Source organism: Gopherus evgoodei, chromosome 3 (genome assembly GCF_007399415.2).
Source record: "Gopherus evgoodei ecotype Sinaloan lineage chromosome 3, rGopEvg1_v1.p, whole genome shotgun sequence".
NCBI lineage: Eukaryota > Metazoa > Chordata > Testudines > Testudinidae > Gopherus > Gopherus evgoodei.
In genome coordinates this window covers 215,221,268-215,240,458 of record NC_044324.1, presented here as the reverse complement: position 1 = coordinate 215,240,458, position 19,191 = coordinate 215,221,268, and the positions used below count along the sequence as shown (strand labels likewise).

General features: G+C 40.0%; 1 protein-coding gene across 2 annotated transcripts in view; it reads left to right on the top strand.

Annotated features, from left to right (window-relative positions):
• PLCB1 (phospholipase C beta 1) overlaps window positions 1-19,191 on the top strand; it is a 662,054-nt gene that overhangs the window by 494,646 nt on the left and 148,217 nt on the right. For both annotated transcript variants that reach the window (XM_030558021.1, XM_030558022.1), the window contains exons 12-14: window positions 559-641; window positions 11,238-11,322; window positions 11,821-11,998. In XM_030558021.1, coding sequence (XP_030413881.1) covers window positions 559-641; window positions 11,238-11,322; window positions 11,821-11,998 — 346 coding nt within the window. The remainder of the gene's footprint in view (window positions 1-558; window positions 642-11,237; window positions 11,323-11,820; window positions 11,999-19,191) is intronic.

The window sequence follows — 19,191 nt, the reverse complement described above, 5'->3', positions numbered from 1 at the left end:
TGAATCACATCTTTTATAGATTATTGCACAATAGGGTGCTAAAACTCAGTGAAAAAATCTTTTTTATATTGTGCCTTGAAGGGTTTTCCCACATGAAACAGGAGAGGTCTGAAAATTTCTGCATCAGAGTACTACGGATTTTACAAAAAAAAAGAAATGGGAAAAGAAAAAGGTGATACTTAGAAGATACAACAGGCTTGTCAAATAAAACATGATTATTTTAATTCAAAATAATTCATGAAAGGTATAACTTTAGGCATGGAATGAATCATGGCTGCAAAAAGTTCTACAATAAGCTATTGGTTCAGTCACAGAGAGGCACAAAAACACGTCTGGAGTGAGATAACACTTTAAATTTATAACCGTTTGGAGATCAGATTGTAGATCGGATTGAAAAAGCACATCCAGAGCTTTCAAGTTGTTCAGAATAAAAGGTGTGGGCATGGTTTTGAGTTCTTTTGTGTTTGCTTTACAGACAGATAAGTTAGATCAGGAACCAAAATATACCTCATTTAGATATAAAGGGTTTGTAACCTATCTGTGTCCTAATTTCTTTAGGAAGTAATAGAAGCTATTGCTGAGTGTGCATTTAAGACATCGCCTTTTCCAATCCTCCTTTCCTTTGAAAACCATGTGGATTCGTAAGTAATTACAGTGTCGCAATGTTTATTATAGTGTTACAATGTCAAGACACAAGATTATGTAGCATTTTTGTTATCTGGCATTATCATCAATCATTGTAATTACTGAATTTGTCATCCTACATGTAAGCCCTTAAGGTACTTAAACGTGTATAACTTCAAGTACGTGAGTAGTCTCATTGATTTCAATGAGATTACTCACCTTCTTAAAGTTAGGCACATGCTTAGGTACCTCGCTGAATTGGAGCCTTGCATGTGAGGGGGAATATTTTAACAATAATTGGCCAAATTCTGCCACCTGCACTCAGGTTTAATAGTATCTTTCTGCCCAAGTAGCCTCAGTGATTTTAATGGGCTTACTCCTGGAGTAAGGTTCTACTGCAGCAGAGTATGTGAAATTCCCATTGACAGGAAACATAACAAAAATGAAAGAGAGCAAGCGAGCTAGAGAATATGCTCTATCATATGTTTTAATGTACAGAGCAATTTCTTTGGAGGTTGCACATATGTAAATAAGAGTGGAAGTTGTCCACAGTGTGTGTCTTAGGGCTTGTCTACACTACCGCATGGGGTCAGTCTAAGATAAGCAGCTTCAGCTGCATGAATAGCATAGCTGAAGTTGATGTACTTAGATCTACCTACCGCAGTGTCTTCGCTGTGGTAAGTTGACAGCTGATGCTCTCCCGTCGACTCCGCTTGTGCTCCTCGTTCTGGTGGAGTACCAGAGAGCACTCAGCGGTCGATTTATCAACGTGATAAATCGACCCTCACTGGATTGATCACTGCCCACCGACCCGGCGGGTAGTATAGCCAAGCCCTTAGTGGAGAGCCCCAAAGTGACATTAGCGTGTGCATGTGTATGTGTGTATTGGAGCTGGTCAGTAATGTTTCAACAAAACCTTTTTCTGGCAAAAAATGCAGATTTGTTTAAACCAACCCTTTTTTTTGCAGGAAGGGGTCAGTTCTGACAAACTTCCCGATTTAAAAAACTTTTGGGAAGAAAGTGTTGAAATTGTTGAAACATCTCACTTCGACATTTTCGACACAAGAAGTTCTGCTTGTTTGGATTGGAATGACTTTTCATTTAGAAATTTAGGTTAATGGTAATTTTTTTCATTAAAAAAGTTGAATGTAAAACAAAATGTTTCGATTGACCAGAGCCAATTTTTTTCCTCACATTTTTGGTTTGGGCAAATTTTCAAGGTTTTGACAGTCTGTGCCAATTTGGTTGGAAAAATTTCAAAATCTTGAAAAATTCCCCGTGAAAGAAAGCTTTCCCTCCCCTCCCCCAAGCTCTAACATATATATGATTAGTCATGGAATCAGGAAAGATTTTGGGATTCCCACTTTCTGTGCTATTAAACAAAGATAAAATGAAAAGGAGATGGATTTGCTGTACAGTGGATACTAATGCACTGTTCTTCATTGCCCACACTGATTGATTCACAGAACAAAATTAATATAGAGAAATAGCTACTCATCCCTCCCTTTTAGCAAAATCTAAGATTCCATTGTCTTATAGTGAACTGGGGTGTGCGTACATCATAGCAAAACAGTCACCAAAAAAATTAGGGAAACATCACATGCATCCCATTTCATCTGCACTTGACCCATAGAACCCTGAAACTATGCTGATTGTCTTTCTTGCTGCCATTCCCTCTCCAATCACCCCTTTGTATCAACCCCTCGTTCCACTGGAGAAAAAAATCAGGAACCCTGGATGATAGACGTTTGAAATGTACCTATGTGACCAAATTCAAAGGTGTGGTTAAAGGTAACAAAGAGTGTGAAAGGAAATCTCAGTGTGTCACTTTCACTCTGAAAGACTGGATAAATGTACCGTAGAAGTTGAAGTTGAGGGGTTGACCTATTTTATCCTACACCTGTTAGTTTCTTTCACTGGGTTCTTTCTTTCTGGCTCCTATGTAAATTGCACCAGCTGACACTCAGTTAAACTCCTTTACGCATGCCCACTAATGTATAACTTACATCACCTTACGCATCACATCTGAATCTGACCCACAATCTTTAAGGAATATGCTTGTCTTGATCCTTATTCTTCAAATCTGTATTTTAAAACTATCAACAAACTTTGTTTAGAAAAGGCAAATAGGAGAATCAGCATAATGACCTGTTTATTAGCTCAACTGTTCAGGTCTAAAGATTAAACAAAAGGCATTAAGGGTAAGGTCTTTTCCAAAGCACCAGCCTCCACTTTATTTTAAAGAAACAAGTAAATTAATAATTGCAAAAAAGAAAACAATTATTTTCAGAGGTAAAATAAGTGCCAAAATATCTTTTAAAAATGGGATTACATTTTAATCACAACCAGGTATATTGTAAAATTCCAGGAAGATGAAAAATCAGGAGTAGTTAGCACTGTGTTACTCCAGTTTTATGCTAGTGTTACCACATAGAAATCAATGATGTTTCACCATCATAAAACTGTAGTAACAGAGAGATAAATCAGGCCCTAGATGTATTATCTGCAGTGCTCTTTCATGTGTTACGATGACAATAACAAGTTATTAACAAAGGATATTTGGGAAAGCAATATCAAATGTATTCTGTTTTATTTGGCTTTAAGGTTGATTAACCATTGGTATTGGTTGTTGTTAACTTTCTGCTGCAATAAATTATCCCATTTAATGTGTGCAGCTTCTAATTTTGCCTTAGCCAAATGCTACTTCCAGTTATTTGACTGCATGTTATAATGAGACTTTTATTTCTTCACAAGTTGCTGGAGAATACGGCAATTAGTCATGCCAGTCAGGGAATCACTCATCTAATTTCATGGAATGCTTCCTCTGCCTTTCCATTTAGATGGAACATTATTTTTCTTCTAGATTTTCATGATCATTCAGGCCTAACTACCAGTTCATAATGCTAAGTACTTTTATAATTTCCACTTCTGGAGAATTTGTGTAAATCCTGGTCTCATGGAAGTCAATTCCCAGTTATTTCTATGGGACCAGAATTTTCCCTACAATTCTCAGCTATTAGATTTGTCTTCACTGAAAATTTTGGGTGAAATTCCAGTTGCATGAAAGTCAATGGGAATTTTGCTATTGACTTTAGCTGGTACATGATTTTACCCTGTATGTGTTGGTCATGTAATTTTTCTTAGTGACTTTTAGATCCCCTGAGGTAAATATTTGTTACTACCTTTCAACATTTTTCCCAGAAGGACTTGCACGTCATGGAATTTGATACCATGTGAATTAGCTCCTCCATTTTCTTTACCACTATTCCAACATGTGGCACCATAACCTGCGTGTCATTTTCAACTCTGACCTCTCTCTCTTGCTCCACACATCTAGATTCTGTCAAAATCTTAATAATTCTTTGTGCACAACATCTTTAAGAGGCAGCTTTTTTTCCCCATCCAGACAGCTAACACACTTATCCAGGCTCTCATCATCTCGTGTCTTGATATGGCAACAACCTTCTCTCTGGCCTTGATAAAGGCAATTTTGCCCTGTTCCTATCCATTCAGAATGCTGCTACTGAGATATTTTTCCTAGTCTGATGCTTTGGCCACGTTTTGCATTCCTCCACTGGCTCCTTCTTCTCTATCACATCAAACACTGGCTGCTTGTATTCACTTTCAAGGCCCTTCACAGTCAATCCCCACCCTATTTATCATCTCTCTTGCACCTTCAAGCTGTCAAAGCTTGCCTCTGATTGGCCCATGATGCCAAACGGCACTGCCCATTTGCTAAACTTTCAAACATGTACCTTCATACTTCCCCCATCTGTCTGTATTCACCTGTTTTTTCTTGTTTTATATCGTAAGCTCCTTGGGTCAGGGATTGTCTTTTTATGTTTGTACAGCACCTGGCACAATGGATAAGCCCAGATACGTGCTTTTTTAAACAAGGCTCCAGAGGCAATCTTTGCAGTTCCAGGCTGACAAGCCTCACTTCAGTACCAGGTTGAAATTATAGTAAAGAACAGAATTATCAGACACATAGATGGTGTTCGAGAAGAGTCAACACAGCTTTTGTAAAGGGAAATCATGCCTCACCAATCTGTCAGAATTCTTTGAGAGGGTCTACAAACATGTGGACAAGGGTGATACAGAATACTTAGACTTTCAGAAAGCCTTTGATAAGGTCCCTCTCCAAAGACTCTTAAGCAAAGGAAGCAGTCATGGGATAAGAGGGAAGGTCCTCGCAAGGATCACTGACTGGTTACAAGAGAAGAAACAAAGGTTTAGGAATAAATGGTCAGTTTTCCGAATGGAGAGAGATAAATAGCAGGGTTTCCCAGGGATTTGTTCTGAGACTAGCGCTGTTCAATATATTCATAAATGATCTGGAAAATGGGGTAAATGCTGAGGTGGCAAAGTTTGCGGATGATACAGGATAGTTAAGTCCAAAGCCGACTATGAAGAGCTTCAAAGGAATCTCACAAAACTAGGTGACAAGGTAACACAATGGCAGAAGAAATTCAGTGTTGACAAATGAAAAGTAGCGCGCATTGAAAAACATACTATACATCAAAAATGATGCGGTCTAAATTAGCTGTTTCCATACACGAAAGAGATGTGGAGAGTTCTCTGTAAATATCTGCTCAATATGCAACATCAGTTAAAACAAGCTAACAGGAATCATTAGGAAAGAGATAGATAATAAGACAGTAAATATCATAATGCCACTATGTATGATATGCCCACACCTTGAATATTGCATGCAGTTTTGGTTGCCCCTCCTCAAAAAGATGTATTAGAATTGGAAAAGGTACCGAGAAGGGCAACAAAGATAAGTGGTATAGATCAGCTTCTGTATGAGGAGAAATTAAAAAGATTTGGACTATTCAACTTTGAAAAGAGACGACTAAAGGGAGATGTGATCGAGGTCTATAAAATCATGACTGGTGTGGAGAAAATGAATGGGAAAGTGTTATTTACCCATTCACATAACATAAGAATCAGGGGGTCACCCAATGAAAGTAATAGGCAGCAGGTTTGAAACAAACAAAAGGAAGTATTCCTTCACACAGTACACAGTCAGCCTGTGGAACTCATTGCCAGGGGATGCATAAAGGTATAACTGGGTTCAAAAAAGTACTAGATAAGTTCATGGAGGATAGGTCCATCAATGACTATTAGCCAAGATGGTCAGGGACACAACCCCATGTGCTGGATGTCCCTAAGCTTCTGACTGCCAGATGCTGGGACTGGACTACAGAGGATAGATCACTCAGTAATTGCCTGTTCTGTTCATTTTCTCTGACAAACCTGGCATCTGGACCATTGGTCTGACCCAGTATTGCCAGTCTTATGCTCTTATGTAATGGAGTTCTGGTCCATGACTAGGTCCTTGGCACTGATGATAATAATCATAAAAACTGAATGTCATTAATGACTCACTAAGGCATCCAGTATTGTGTGTAGGTTTTACAGTATAGAAAATAATTATAATGTTAAGATACATCATCAATGAATACTGAGGTCAAAGGCAGCATACTGAAAAAAAACAGCACTAAGAAGAGGACCCACAAAATGGGAATGGGGGTGTGTGTGAAACATTTAGACCCTTGAAAGCATTGGAAAGGCCTCAAAAAGACCTTGAGGTTTGAAGTGAGATTAATATAAGGTATCTAAAAATCTGAAGGCAGACACCTCTATAATTAGAAACATACTCATGACCTAGCAGCTAAAAGGTTAAGTAATCCTTGGACAGTATCCCTCTAAACCCCAATTAAAGGCAAACTCACCTTGCTGTTTTCTGCTAGAATTAGTATTACAAATATTAATAGATGTCATGCCCTCCGGAGTGGCTTGAGTGCTTACCTCAGGGCAGACACCTCAAACTGATGGTGTGTTCTAAAATTAGATTTCACTAAGCCAGTAACAAATGTGAACTCCTGGGTCACTGTTTCAGTCTTGCCATGGAGTCACAGACAATCTCCTTAGCCTTTCCAGTCTATCTTGCCATTCAGACAACCTGGATTTAGTGATAAATGGTCACTTATACTAAAAATCACACCACAGTCAGGTTGCTTCCAGTCCCAAGAGACCAGATCAACTGGTACCCTAGATCTTACACCAAAGACAGCATCTCTAGCAGTCCTGTAATAAACTAGCTAAAGGTTTATTAACTAGGAAAAAGAAATAAGAGTTATTTACCGGTTAAAGCTAGTAAACGTATATGCACAGATGGGTTTACCATCTAAATCCTAAAAGTGATGGAGCTGTAGTGATCTGTCAGTTCAAAGTGTCTTTCAGGGAGAACCCTGGGGATTTCTGCCTCCATTTAGAGACTCTAGCCCTGTAAGGATTCAAACAGGGAAGAGTGAGATGGAAACTTTTTGTTTTATTTCCCTCATTCAGCTTTCAAGTCCACAGGAGGGGAACTTCCTTGCATGTAGCATTTCCCAGGTGTGATGTAGCCATTAACCAATCCTTTGTATGGTGATGTTCCTGGATGGCCCATTTGATTTTGATAGTTCTTCTGGATGGGCGGGTGGGTTGGGAGATGATTTCCACACCTGGGCTCACTACTTCAGAGCAAACATTTTCAAAGTTGTAAAGCAAAATCTACAGATTTTCTTATCACATGGAACAGGGCTGCCCTTAGGCCTATTCCACCAATTCCCCCGAATCGGGCCCTGCGCCTAAGAGGGCCCCGCGCAGGCGCAGGGATAGATACCTGGCTAGAGATACCTTTTTAATTTTTACTCACCTGGCGGCACTTCGGATCTGCAGCAGCACTTCGGCAGGTCCTTCGCTTGCTCTGGGTCTTCAGCGGCAGTCCTTCACTGCCGCCAAAGACCTGGAGCGAGTCAAGGACCTACTACCGAAGTGCCACCGAAGACTCAGAGCACCACCCGGCGAGTACAAGCCCTACCTGTTTTTTTTACATGTGTGTGTTTTTTTACGTGTGTGGGGGGGGTTGTTTTTTTTTTTAGTCATCCCTGCCAGGGCCCTGTCGAAACTGTTCGAATTGGGCCCCACACTTCCTAAAGCTGGCCCTGACGTGGAATACCGACATTACAAGTGAGATTAATGCATGAAATTTACAAGCATCTCATAGAATAAAAAACACTAAATACACTCTTATAAGACTAATACCTATTTTGAGCAAAACTAATATACAGGTGAACTCTGGTCTTCAACAGTGAGTCTGTTCATACATAGCTAATACCTGCAGTCTTGGCAAGAGTTAGCAGCTGGTTTGCCAGAGTTACAATAGTGTTTTTAGCAAGGTTTCTTTTTCTGGATCCTCTTTACAATCTTTTAGACTGTAGGCTCTTCTGGGGAAGGGCTGTGACTTTATGCATGTCTCATATAGCATTAGGCACACTGGCAACAGTTCACAAATAATAGGCTATTGTTATATGTAATGCCTAGAAGACCCAGTTATAGAGTAGGACTGCACTGTGGTAGGTGTCGTACATACACAAAACAAAAAGAATGGTCCTTCTCCCAGAATTTCACTATCTAAGTAAAGGGAGAAATATCAGTTTGTGTATTTTCTGCTTAACACATAGGGTATGTCTACATTATGCCCAGATTGGCGGGCAGTGATTGATCCAGCGGGGATCGATTTATCGCGTCTAGTCTAGACGTGATAAATCGACCCCCGAGCACTATCCCGTCGACTCTTGTACTGTAACGCCTCGAGTGTGAAGACACCGCGGTGAGTTGATCTAAGTACATCGACTTCAGCTACGTTATTCACATAGCTGAAGTTTCGTAACTTGAATTGATCTCCCCCCTCCCCAGTGTAGACTAGGGCATATTGAATATTCAAAGGTATTATGTACCTCCCTTATCTTGTAAATAAAATCCTTTGCCATTGCACCTTTTGGGGGTTTCTTCATTTCCCATACTCCTGGTACAATTCCATACAGTACAGATCATTACTGCATGGCTCAGTTAGTTCTTCACACACTGAGAACTGAGATATATGTAGAGTTAGATGTGGGGTTAGGACAGGATGGTACAATTTCCTTCTACAACTACTAATAAGGATAGTTCTAAACCTAAATTCTCTCTGAAGTGCTATAAGATTTCACTGTTGTCTAGGAGTGAAACTCTCACTACCTCCAGACATCTGGGTGGTTTTTTTCCATTGATGTGCCCATTTAAAATCTGATCTTATGCCTCTTTTTAAGTTTTAGATAAATGTGGGGTTTGGTTTAAAGGGCACAGGCTTTGAACATCATACTGTCTATGTGTGTGGATCCATTAAAAATACATACTAGTTGAGAAAATGAAGATGAACTTGCATATAGTAATTTCCCCATGGAGGCCGGAGTTATAACAAATCCCCACTCACCCATCCACTTCCCGCAGAGAGCTAGGAGTGTTTTGTGCACCCTGTCTGTGTTGTTTGTTTGAGAAGGAGCTGCCAGTTAGATAAGGACTATAACATTCTACCTTCACCCCCAAGTCACAGCATTCTCCACCAATCTGGGAAATTCAGAATCTGAGTCAAATGCCATCCAGGCTTGGTTCCATCTCTGATTTACTCAGTGTCACGAGCTACCTTTCCATTACCAAGTACACTGCTGGCACACAATGAATAATTAGTAATCATAACAAGAGGGCAAGCGAGGCAACAGAATGGGGTGTTAGTAATGTGAACAGTGTATGTTGCTGAACTGCAAGTTTATCCAAATACTTTTGGCTAGATTCTCATTCACACTAAGGCTCTTTCACACTGCCCTAGTAGTACAATAGAGCTTTAAAGTAGATGCACTAGTTTATTTGTGTTTGTAAAAGGTTAGTCGAGAAGTAGATTAAAAATTCTGTCACCTGGGCAGTTGTCCTTTCAACTAGAGCTAGTTGGGAATTTCATTGAAAAATGCAGATTCATCGAAATCCAAACTGTTCATGAAACAAGGTGAGGTTTGATGAATTTTCCAACTAAAAAAATGGGGAAGAAAAAATGTCAGTATTTTCAAAATAAAAAATCCTGTTTTCCTTTTCAAAATGACCTTTAAAGAGGTTTTAGAAAAGAAAAAAAGGTCAAAATTGAAAATATAATGTTTCAAAATGACCAAAACCAAACATTTCAATGACGAAAACTGAATTTTGGGGGATTTGGCTTTTTTTTTAAATGAATATTTTCAAATTTTTCTCCAAATTGAGATGAGCAAAAAAAAACACCCCACAATGCTCAAAGATATTCACGAGATGAGAAAACTCTTTTCCACCTAGCTAAGTTTCAACCTTCTGTGAAGAGATATGATTGTAACAGAGGGGTTCCCAAATGTTGTGATACACAGAACTGTAACTTGCCAGAAAAAACCTAGGGCCTCACCTCTTTTATATTCATTTATATAGATAATTCTGTTATGAACAATAGATGCAACTATAACTGCTTGGCGTGCCTATATGTTCATCCATGATCTGTGAATAGAAATTGATTTTTGTTTGATTTCACTAGTGAAATAAACCTGTAGTTGAACAGTTTTAACCTGTCTCTGTAGTTACAAAAAAAACCTGCAGCCACAGGCTGCATTCTAAGGCTATGCATTTATTATAACTTATCTGTAGTCCTAAAACCCCCATCACAATGATATCTAGACACTATTTCACTCTTGGTTTGCTCTTTGAGTAAACTGGCTGTGAGCACAGTCTGCTCAGTTTGGCTTCTCCCTAGTGGATGTCATGAAAACCACTCAAGTAATTTACTGTAATACGATATAATATAGGTGGACAAGCATCTAATAAGGGGAAATCTCAACAGTGGTCCACCCTACAGGCTAAATAATCATCTGGCTACTTGCTCCAGGAGCTTTTTGCTAAGGCCAGGTCTACATTCGGAAGATGTTGCTGATCAGTATAGCTATACCAGAAACGCTCTCCTATACCAAAAAAATGTGCTTATGCCTGTTTTCCAAACACCATCTGAGCTATATAAGCCAAAGCAGAATTATGCCATTACGGCTGCACTGAAAATAGGTCTTTTGCCAACAAAGCTTTGGCAGTAAAATATATATATATATATATATCACTAGCTAGTTTCTAGTGTAGAACTGGCCATAGGCTGACCATGTTTGAGAAAGTTTCTGTGTGACTCTGTGCAAAATGTTGGAAGTGCCATTAAAAGGGAAAATCCTGTTTCTCTTTTTTGTTGAGTTTTCTCAAGTAAAAAAAAGAGAAAAAGCAAAGCAAAATGGGGGTGGGGGGGAAGTAAAGGCATAGATATACCCTGAAAATCCTTGATGTGACCTAAAAGTATGATGAAGGAAAACATATTTCAATAGGTTGTCTACAAACGCCAAACATGTGTAACCGTTTATTTCTATCACTCCCACAACTGATATATTCAGTTTCTATATTCTGTAAAGTGCATGTGAATATTTGTCTCTATGCGACAAGTTCAGTTTCACTATTTATGACTTCACATGGCCAGTGCCTTTATTATACTATTTCATGTATAATCCCTGTGATAAGAGCCGTCAGAGAAGTCAGAATAATTGCATGATAAACCTAGATCATTGTGAACAATTTACAATGATAGGATCAGGAAATTATCTTTTCATCTAGTTAAGGGATATTAGATTTTTCCATTACAGCTGCTTTGAGCCTGTAGTAGGAATAAATCTCACTTAATTCTATCCTTTCCTCTCTTCTAGCCCTAAGCAGCAAGCCAAAATGGCAGAATACTGCAGATTAATTTTTGGAGATGCACTGCTCATGGATCCACTGGAAAAATACCCAGTAAGACGGTTTGGTATTTCCCTGATCATAAACATATGTCTGAATATTTATTTACATATTTAAGTTTTCTGTTCTTCATATATCGCCTTACAAGATAGAAACTGCTAGCTTTTGGGAGTTGGGGTTTTTTAAAGTAATTTATGCTATTATTGGTTTAAGCATATGGCGTCTGATCTGGAGATTATTGTGATCTAATCCTCTAAATCAAAATTGGCTCTAACATCTACTCTTTTATAATCTGGGCTTTCATATTTGAAATAATACTTCTTATGGTTTTTATTGTAATTATTTCATAGTGCATTTTTTTCTTTGTCTTCTAAAGTGCCTTCACTGGTGCTGTCTTGTTTAGCACAAAGCCTACCTGTTGTGCAAACCATGCTTCATCTTAAAATGGGGTTACGTTTTGGACTTCACAACTGTACATTGTATCATGGGGAGAATGAGAAGCTGGCATGGGATCTTTTTATTTATTACACATCTCTCCTTCTTTCCTCTAAGCTTGAAAGTGGTGTTCCCCTTCCAAGCCCTATGGACTTGATGTACAAAATTCTGGTGAAGAATAAAAAGAAATCACAAAAGTCTGCTGACGGAAGTTCAAAAAAGAAGCTCTCTGAGCAGGCTTTCAACACGTGCTGTGATACATCCAGTGGGTTTGAACCCTCATCTCCTGGAGCGGGTAAAAGTTGATCTCCCAAATACATTACTGTTTGAAACCTAAGGAGCCCAATTGTGATTGACACTAAGTCCTGTTTATACCACCCTGTAAGTGTAAAGGTGCCTCAGTGTGGGGCTAGCCGAATGGCTGGTCTGTTACTTACGGAGGGCAAAGTGCTGTCCCCTGACAAAAGTCAAGTCAACAGGCTTTGTTCAAGTGGTCTAAGTGGGATTGAGGCTTAGGAGTTTTTCCTGCTAATCTAATGACCTGGTGCATGGTGTTGTGTGCAATAGTATCTAGCCACCCTCTCCACACACACTTAGGGAGTTTAGTATACAGTCAGCTCCTCCAAACTTCAACGCGAAGGGAAGCCCCATAGAGCAGAGCTTGGCAGCATGCAAGGGAAATGACGTCCCTTGAAGGGCGTTTCTGCATCTTAGCTCCATGCACAGTGAAACTGCAGGGTTTCTGCTGCATTTAAGACAGAATGTAGTGGGGGATTTGGCTTTCAAAGTCCCAGAGCCCCATTCACTGCTGTCTCACATCTAGTAGGGTCACATGCACCAGTGCAAAGTGGGTGTAAAATGCCAGCACATCAGAATGGTATCATTTTGCATCCAAGTACTTTGCTTGGGGAAAATGACTACACAAGGTGCAGGGCCAGGGTCAGTCAGGCCCTACATCTTGTATTACTTCATGGTATATTCTCAGCTCAATGCACCTATATTTAACCATGTGACTCCTTATAATTCCCACTCCTCCATATGAAAATACACTGCTCTGTTTCTATTTTACTCACCTAAATAAAACAAATAAATTGATTAGCACGGGCTGTGCATTCCTCTGGGCAGAGAGCAGATTCATTTTCCTGAGACACTGCAGTTACCAATACATGGATGTAGATTATTTGCATTTACTTAGCTTTGATTTCTCTAATTATCACCACACTGTGCTCTTACTTTTATACCCATAGCTGCTCCCGCCCATGCGCAATGCACAGTACTTACTGTTCATGCAGCTAGACTTTACACTCTTTCTAGTGTAAACCTTCTGTACTGAAGAAATTAAAAAATTTGCTCCAGGCTAGAACTGGACAAACTAAGCAGAAGAGCAATTTCCAGTAAATAAAATATATAGAAGTATCTTTATCTGCTTGTGATCTGAGAGCACTATCTGTCTACCCGAGTTCACTGTGATTTGTTCTGCACTCCTGTAACAAACAACATTAAATTGTTTTTTTAAGTCCCTGTGTTCTAGTGAGAAACAGGTAAAATAATATTGAAACTAAGTATCCAGTACAGTTGGTGATTATAGGGATCTTAGCCAATGGGAAGCAGTAGGTAAGAACAGATTTAAAATGTTTATTAAAGTTAATGTTTAGAATCAAATTTACACAAGTTAAGAAGGAAAATACATCTGGGGTTAGGTTTGGGTTATGAGGGATTACAAGTGTTGGTTACAAGGTTCGTAAGGTATATACACAGTACATAACCAGCATAGACCCAGACTGGATAAGTGATCTCGAGTACGCCACTCATCGAATGTATTTAGAGTCCAAGTCAGTATTGGTGTAGTGAATAAGTACATGGGTGGGGTGCGTCCCTTGGTTCGTCAGGGAAGGAAGGAAGTTGGTTATTTCCCTGACCGGCATTCTCAATTACTTGACCTGGTACTGATAGTATCCCGTGATGTGCTCCATGTATATGTCTCTGGACCACCTGATGGTGTTGGACACCATGAGCTATCTCATGATTCGGGCGTAGCATTGACCGACTCTGCACGCTGTCAGCACTGGCTCGTTGTGAGGGTCCCACGTGCCCGGGGCTCCCACGACAAGTGCGTGATCTGGACCTCGTAGCCCTGGGCAATTGGTGATTATAGGGATCTTAGCCAATGGGAAGTAGTAGGTAATACTACATTTCTTGTTGGTCACTAGCTGATTTCTTGAATTCAGATTTAAAACAGGAAGATTATCATCATTTATTAGTTGTATCATGATAGTACATAGAAATCCCATGTGAGATCACCCCCCCCCATTGTGCAGGGCGCTGTTCATACACATCATGAGAGACAGAGCTTGCAACCTAAACAGTTATTATAGGCAGATAGCACTACCCAAAATTAAGGTTGCCTAACACTTTGCATTATAAGACCCCATTTATAGCTGCTTATAACTCCACCAAACTTTAAGCATTAGGGGAGACGTTTTCTATGCCAGGTGTCAGCCAGTCATGTAATTAAAGACTATCATAATGCATACACACAAGACAGCTGAATTAAGGTAGCACAGGCAACTTCAGTTCTGCCATTTCCTAACTTTTAATTCTGTGATTTTTGCAAGTTTAAAGTTCTTGTAATGTAGGTTTTTAAAAATCTATTATTTAAATGTGTTTATAGTGGTATACAGGACTTGTGAGAATAAGAACTTGCCTTGACAAGCAGTGTTGCATAGTCAATAAAACACTGGACTGGGACTTGGGAGACCTAGCTTCTATTCTTTGCTTGCCCACTGACCTGCTGGGTAACCTTGGACAAGTCACTGCCTTGTGCCTCAGTTTCCCCTTCTGGAAAATGGAGATAATGATTCTGACCTCCTTTGCTAAGCACTTGTGAGATCTGTGGATGAAAAGTGCTGAATAAGTGCTGGGTATTATTATTACACAAGAAAGTTGTGCCCATTTAATTACAGGTGCAATTTAAAACCATTTTAGTCAAACTGATGCAAAAGATGCAGAGATTTGTATTTCATTTTAAGCTAGGCTTATTTGGCTTTAGTTGAAAGTGATTTGGGACAGTCTTAAAGATGACTCTTGGACGTACTTATAAGCAAAATATAGCAGCAAAATATTATTATTATTTATAACCTAAAATAAGTGTGTTCACACAAGGGTTTGCACCTGATTCACTAAGTTGGTTTATAAACCAATTTAAGTCACTTTTCTGTGAGTTGAAAATGCCTGTATCCCACCAGCTTCACTGCAGCATTGTATGCTGGCCAAATCATCAGATATTTGAGAAGTTTGTTCGGATTAGAGTTTCATTTGGGCAAAAGAAAATCTCATTTCTAGCATCATGGTATTTTGTTTCCTTTCCATATTACCTCTGTTTGTGCATTGGCAATCGGTTGTTTTTCATGCGCTTGACATGGACGGATTATTTAATATAAAGGCCCAAAGCAACTGACAGCTTAAAGCAGCCAAAGTTTGGATAACTGCTAAGTGCCTGGCTAACATTTAAAAATAGTTGGTCAAATTCTTAAACCTTCCCTCTCAGGGTGAAATTCACTATGTTCTGCAGTGAAACTACTCATGGAAAGTTGCAGGAGTGCTAGGAGAAGATGAAGGAGGCATATGTGCTCTGTGGGTGACTGAGTAAAAATGGATTAAAGCTTTTAGAACTAGCTTCTCAGCTGGTGTGAATCAGCATTGTACTTTTGTAGTCTGAGGAGCTTTGCCGATTTACACCAGCCGAGGAGCTGGCCCATTGCCAGCTGCCAGCAAGTAACTGCTTTAAATTTACAAGCTAAATAAAACGAGCTCCTAAATCTAAAAAGTATGTGAGCACTGAAAGGTATCCAAAGAGTAAATAAAAGGTGCTTTCCTGCACAAGGTGTTGCTACAGGTCCTCGGTTGATTGAATCTTAGAATCATAGAATATCATGGTTGGAAGGAACCTCAGGAGGTCATCTAGTCCAATCCCCTGCTCAAAGCAGGACCAATTCCCAACTAAATCATCCCAGCCAGGGCTTTGTCAAGCTGGGCTTTAAAAACCTCTAAGGAAGAAGATTCCACCACCTCCCTAGGTAACCCATTCCAGTGCTTCACCACCCTCCTAGTGAAATAGTGTTTCCTAATATCCAACCTAAACCTCCCCCACTGCAACATGAGACCATTACTCCTTGTTCTGTCATCTGCTACCACTGAGAACAGTGCAGATCAGTGCTTCTCAAAATCAGGCCGCTGCTTGTTCAGGGAAAGCTCCTGGCGGTCCAGGCCGGTTTGTTTACCTGCCAAGTCCGCAGGTTTGGCCAATCGCGGCTCTCACTGGCCGCAGTTCGCCACCTCAGGCCAGCGGGGGCTGCGGGAAGGGTGGCCAGCACATCCTTCGGACCACGCCATTTCCCGCAGCTCCCATTGGCCTGGGACGGCGAACCACGGCCCGTGGGAGCTGCGATAGACTGAACCTGCGGAAACCACAGGTAAACAAACCAGCCTGAACCACCAGGGGCTTTCCCTGAACAAGCCGCAAACCGGCTTTGAGAAGCACTGATCTAGATCCATCCTCTTTGGAACCCCCCTTCAGGTAGTTGCAAGCAGCTGCCAAATCCCCGTTCATTCTTCTCTTCTGCAGATTAAGCAATCCCATTTCCCTCAGCCTCTCCTCATAAGTCATGTGTTTCAGCCCCCTAATCATTTTTGTTGCCCTCCACTGAACTTTTTCCAATTTTTTGAGCTATATTGGTGCAGTTTAGACTGCTAACAGAGCTGCACACGTGAATTTTACATTTTTATTCACGGAGACAGGGATTTGCAAAGGGGCCTAAGGCAGTTCTGAATTTCATTCAATGTTGGACACCTAATTCTCTTTGGCTTCTTTGGAAACCCCAGTATCTAGCACCATCTCTTATCTGACTGCATGCGTAGTGCTCAAATATCTGTAGTCAGACTCTGTCCAACTACCCTTTCCCTCCATAGATTTCATTGTAGCTTCATCTAACGTCATAAATCCAGATCCTCAGCTGGTGTAATTTCCAGTAGAACTACAACAGTCAATGGAGTGGCAGCTCAGACAAGCTGAGGATCTGACCCATAGTTTCTAAAGCTGTATTAATTTGCAGTATTTGTTCGTAGACCTGCACATGTACATAAGAGGGAACGCCCCAGAGGGAATGAACAGAACAGGGAATCATCAAATGATCCATCCCCTGTCGCCCATTCCTAGCTTCCTGCAAACAGATTGTTCCACAGCTGCAGCTTATGCTGTCCCAGGAGAGCCCTTGGAAGTGAGAATTGATCTAACTGGGGATTTTTCAGTTAAACCTTTTAAAATAAATAGGTAATATGTTGCAGATTTCCCTCCATGGACACGTCTGGTGATAATAAGCTGCAGACCAACGGGTGCCACCAATATATACTAATCTCAGCAGGGCAAATTTGCCATAATCTGCCTATTCTTCCCTTTTAATGGACTCTAGGAAGTGCTTTTTGCTAATCTAAATGAATAAATTAAGAGAGTCCTAGCCAGTGGCTGTGACTGGAAATCCAGCGAGAACACTTCAGGCTCTTAGCAATACATTAAAGTTCCCCAAGCTATCCCCTGAGCCTGTTGAGCAATCGTGTTATTTTCTTCAATGAAATGTTCAGACAAAGATTTGTTCATGAATAAAGGCATGACATATCAACACCAGTGTTAGGGAGGAAACCCAGCCTGGGGAATCGTAGCTCGGTTGAAAAAGGAGCCCATGTTGCTTTCATTATATGTGCTCTACATAGTCAATGGGGTCATTAAGTTGACTTCAGTGGGCTTTGAATCAGGCCATGAACTGAGATAAAGAATCGGGACTGAATTACCTCTTTCCTGCAAAGAGGAAGATTGTGGCATTGTGGATAAATTCTCACACTGCAGTTTGTTTTTGCAGCATTATTTTGCTTGCTAAATGCCTGTTGCTTTTTCTGGGTCCCTGCATAGCTTTTCCTAGGTCTCTGTATTGCTTCAGCCCAGAGCTGTTTGGCTTTTAAGGAAGGAGTCATTTAATATTCCAACGTCACAAGTTATTTTTGTTCCTCCTTGTATCTGCAGCATGCAAGGATGTTAGCCATTCCTAGTGCCAAAAGAAAATTGCTTTGCCATGGCTAAATGAGAAAAGTGAAAACCATGAGCAAAAGGTTGTGAAATCAACAGATTTATGCAGCCTGTAATAAAACATATTGACCTAGTGGGTCCATATAGGGATCAGCTGCGTAAGTTAAAGCTCAGTTTTGATGGCTTCTTTCTGAACGTAAAACCTACAGTAGAAATTTCGAAGGAAAAAGATAAGGCTGCGATTTTTGTTAAACGTGATTGTTTCCTGAAAGCACTATAAGAAGACTATTTTATTTGGAGGGAAAACGTTTCTTTGATTTAGTAACAAATTAATCTGGCTTGTCCATAAGGTTTTGATTGGTATAAAATAACTGAGCACGAGGCTTAAAAATCTGTGTAATTCAGTCTCATTCAGTGCTTTTTGAGTAAAAGAATGCTATTGAAGCAGCTTCTTCACATTATTTAGTTTGCACTGTCCTCTGCTGGTATGTATATGATATGCCACCTCAGAGCTGACTACTAGGAAAACATGCAGGGACAGAGAACCTCAATTGGTGTACAGTGAAATAGCTCCATTGAAATCAAAGGCACTGTTGCCAGTTTATAGCAACTAAGTATCTGCCTCACAATTTTCAATATATTACAATAAAGATATTAAATATTTTAATGTAACCCAATATATTATTTATTGAATAAGTACGTTGTTGTTAGCAGGCACAACTAGGTTTATTTCAGTAGTGTGTCAGGGCTAATGGAGAATGCAGCCCCATTGTGTTAGGCATTGTACAAACAAAGAGGTTACGATCTAAGTAACGGTACTAATATAGTCTCCATCGCCATGGTTTCTGAGCACCTCAGGATCTTTAATGTATTATCCTTACTACACTCTTGTGAGTGTAGGGAGGTGCTATTATCCCCATTTTACAGAAGGAGAACTGAGGCAGAAAGAAAAAGGTAAGTGACTTGCCCAACATTACACAGGACATCTGTGGCAAAGTAGAGACTTGAACTCAAGTCAGCCCAAGTCCCAACCATTGGACTGTCCTTGGTTAATAATACATGATATTGTATATACACGGACTATCACAATGCAGCATTCTTTTTTTGAGTTCATTATTCTAACATCTAAACTTCTGTTCTGAATCACTGTTTTGTTGACCACGAAAGTCCTTTACAAAGACACAAAGGAGTTGTTTGTTTGATAGGCTTATTCCCCAAAGTAAGTCAGCAATGTTGAGGATGGCTAAGCCACTCAAGACAGTGAATTTGGTGTGTTACGTAAGAGGCAGTCCCCCTAAAGCAGTGGTTCTCAAACTTTTGTACTGGTGACCCCTTTCACATAGCAAGCCTCTGAGTGCGAACCACCTATAAATTAAAAACATGTTTTTATATATTTAACACCATTATAAATG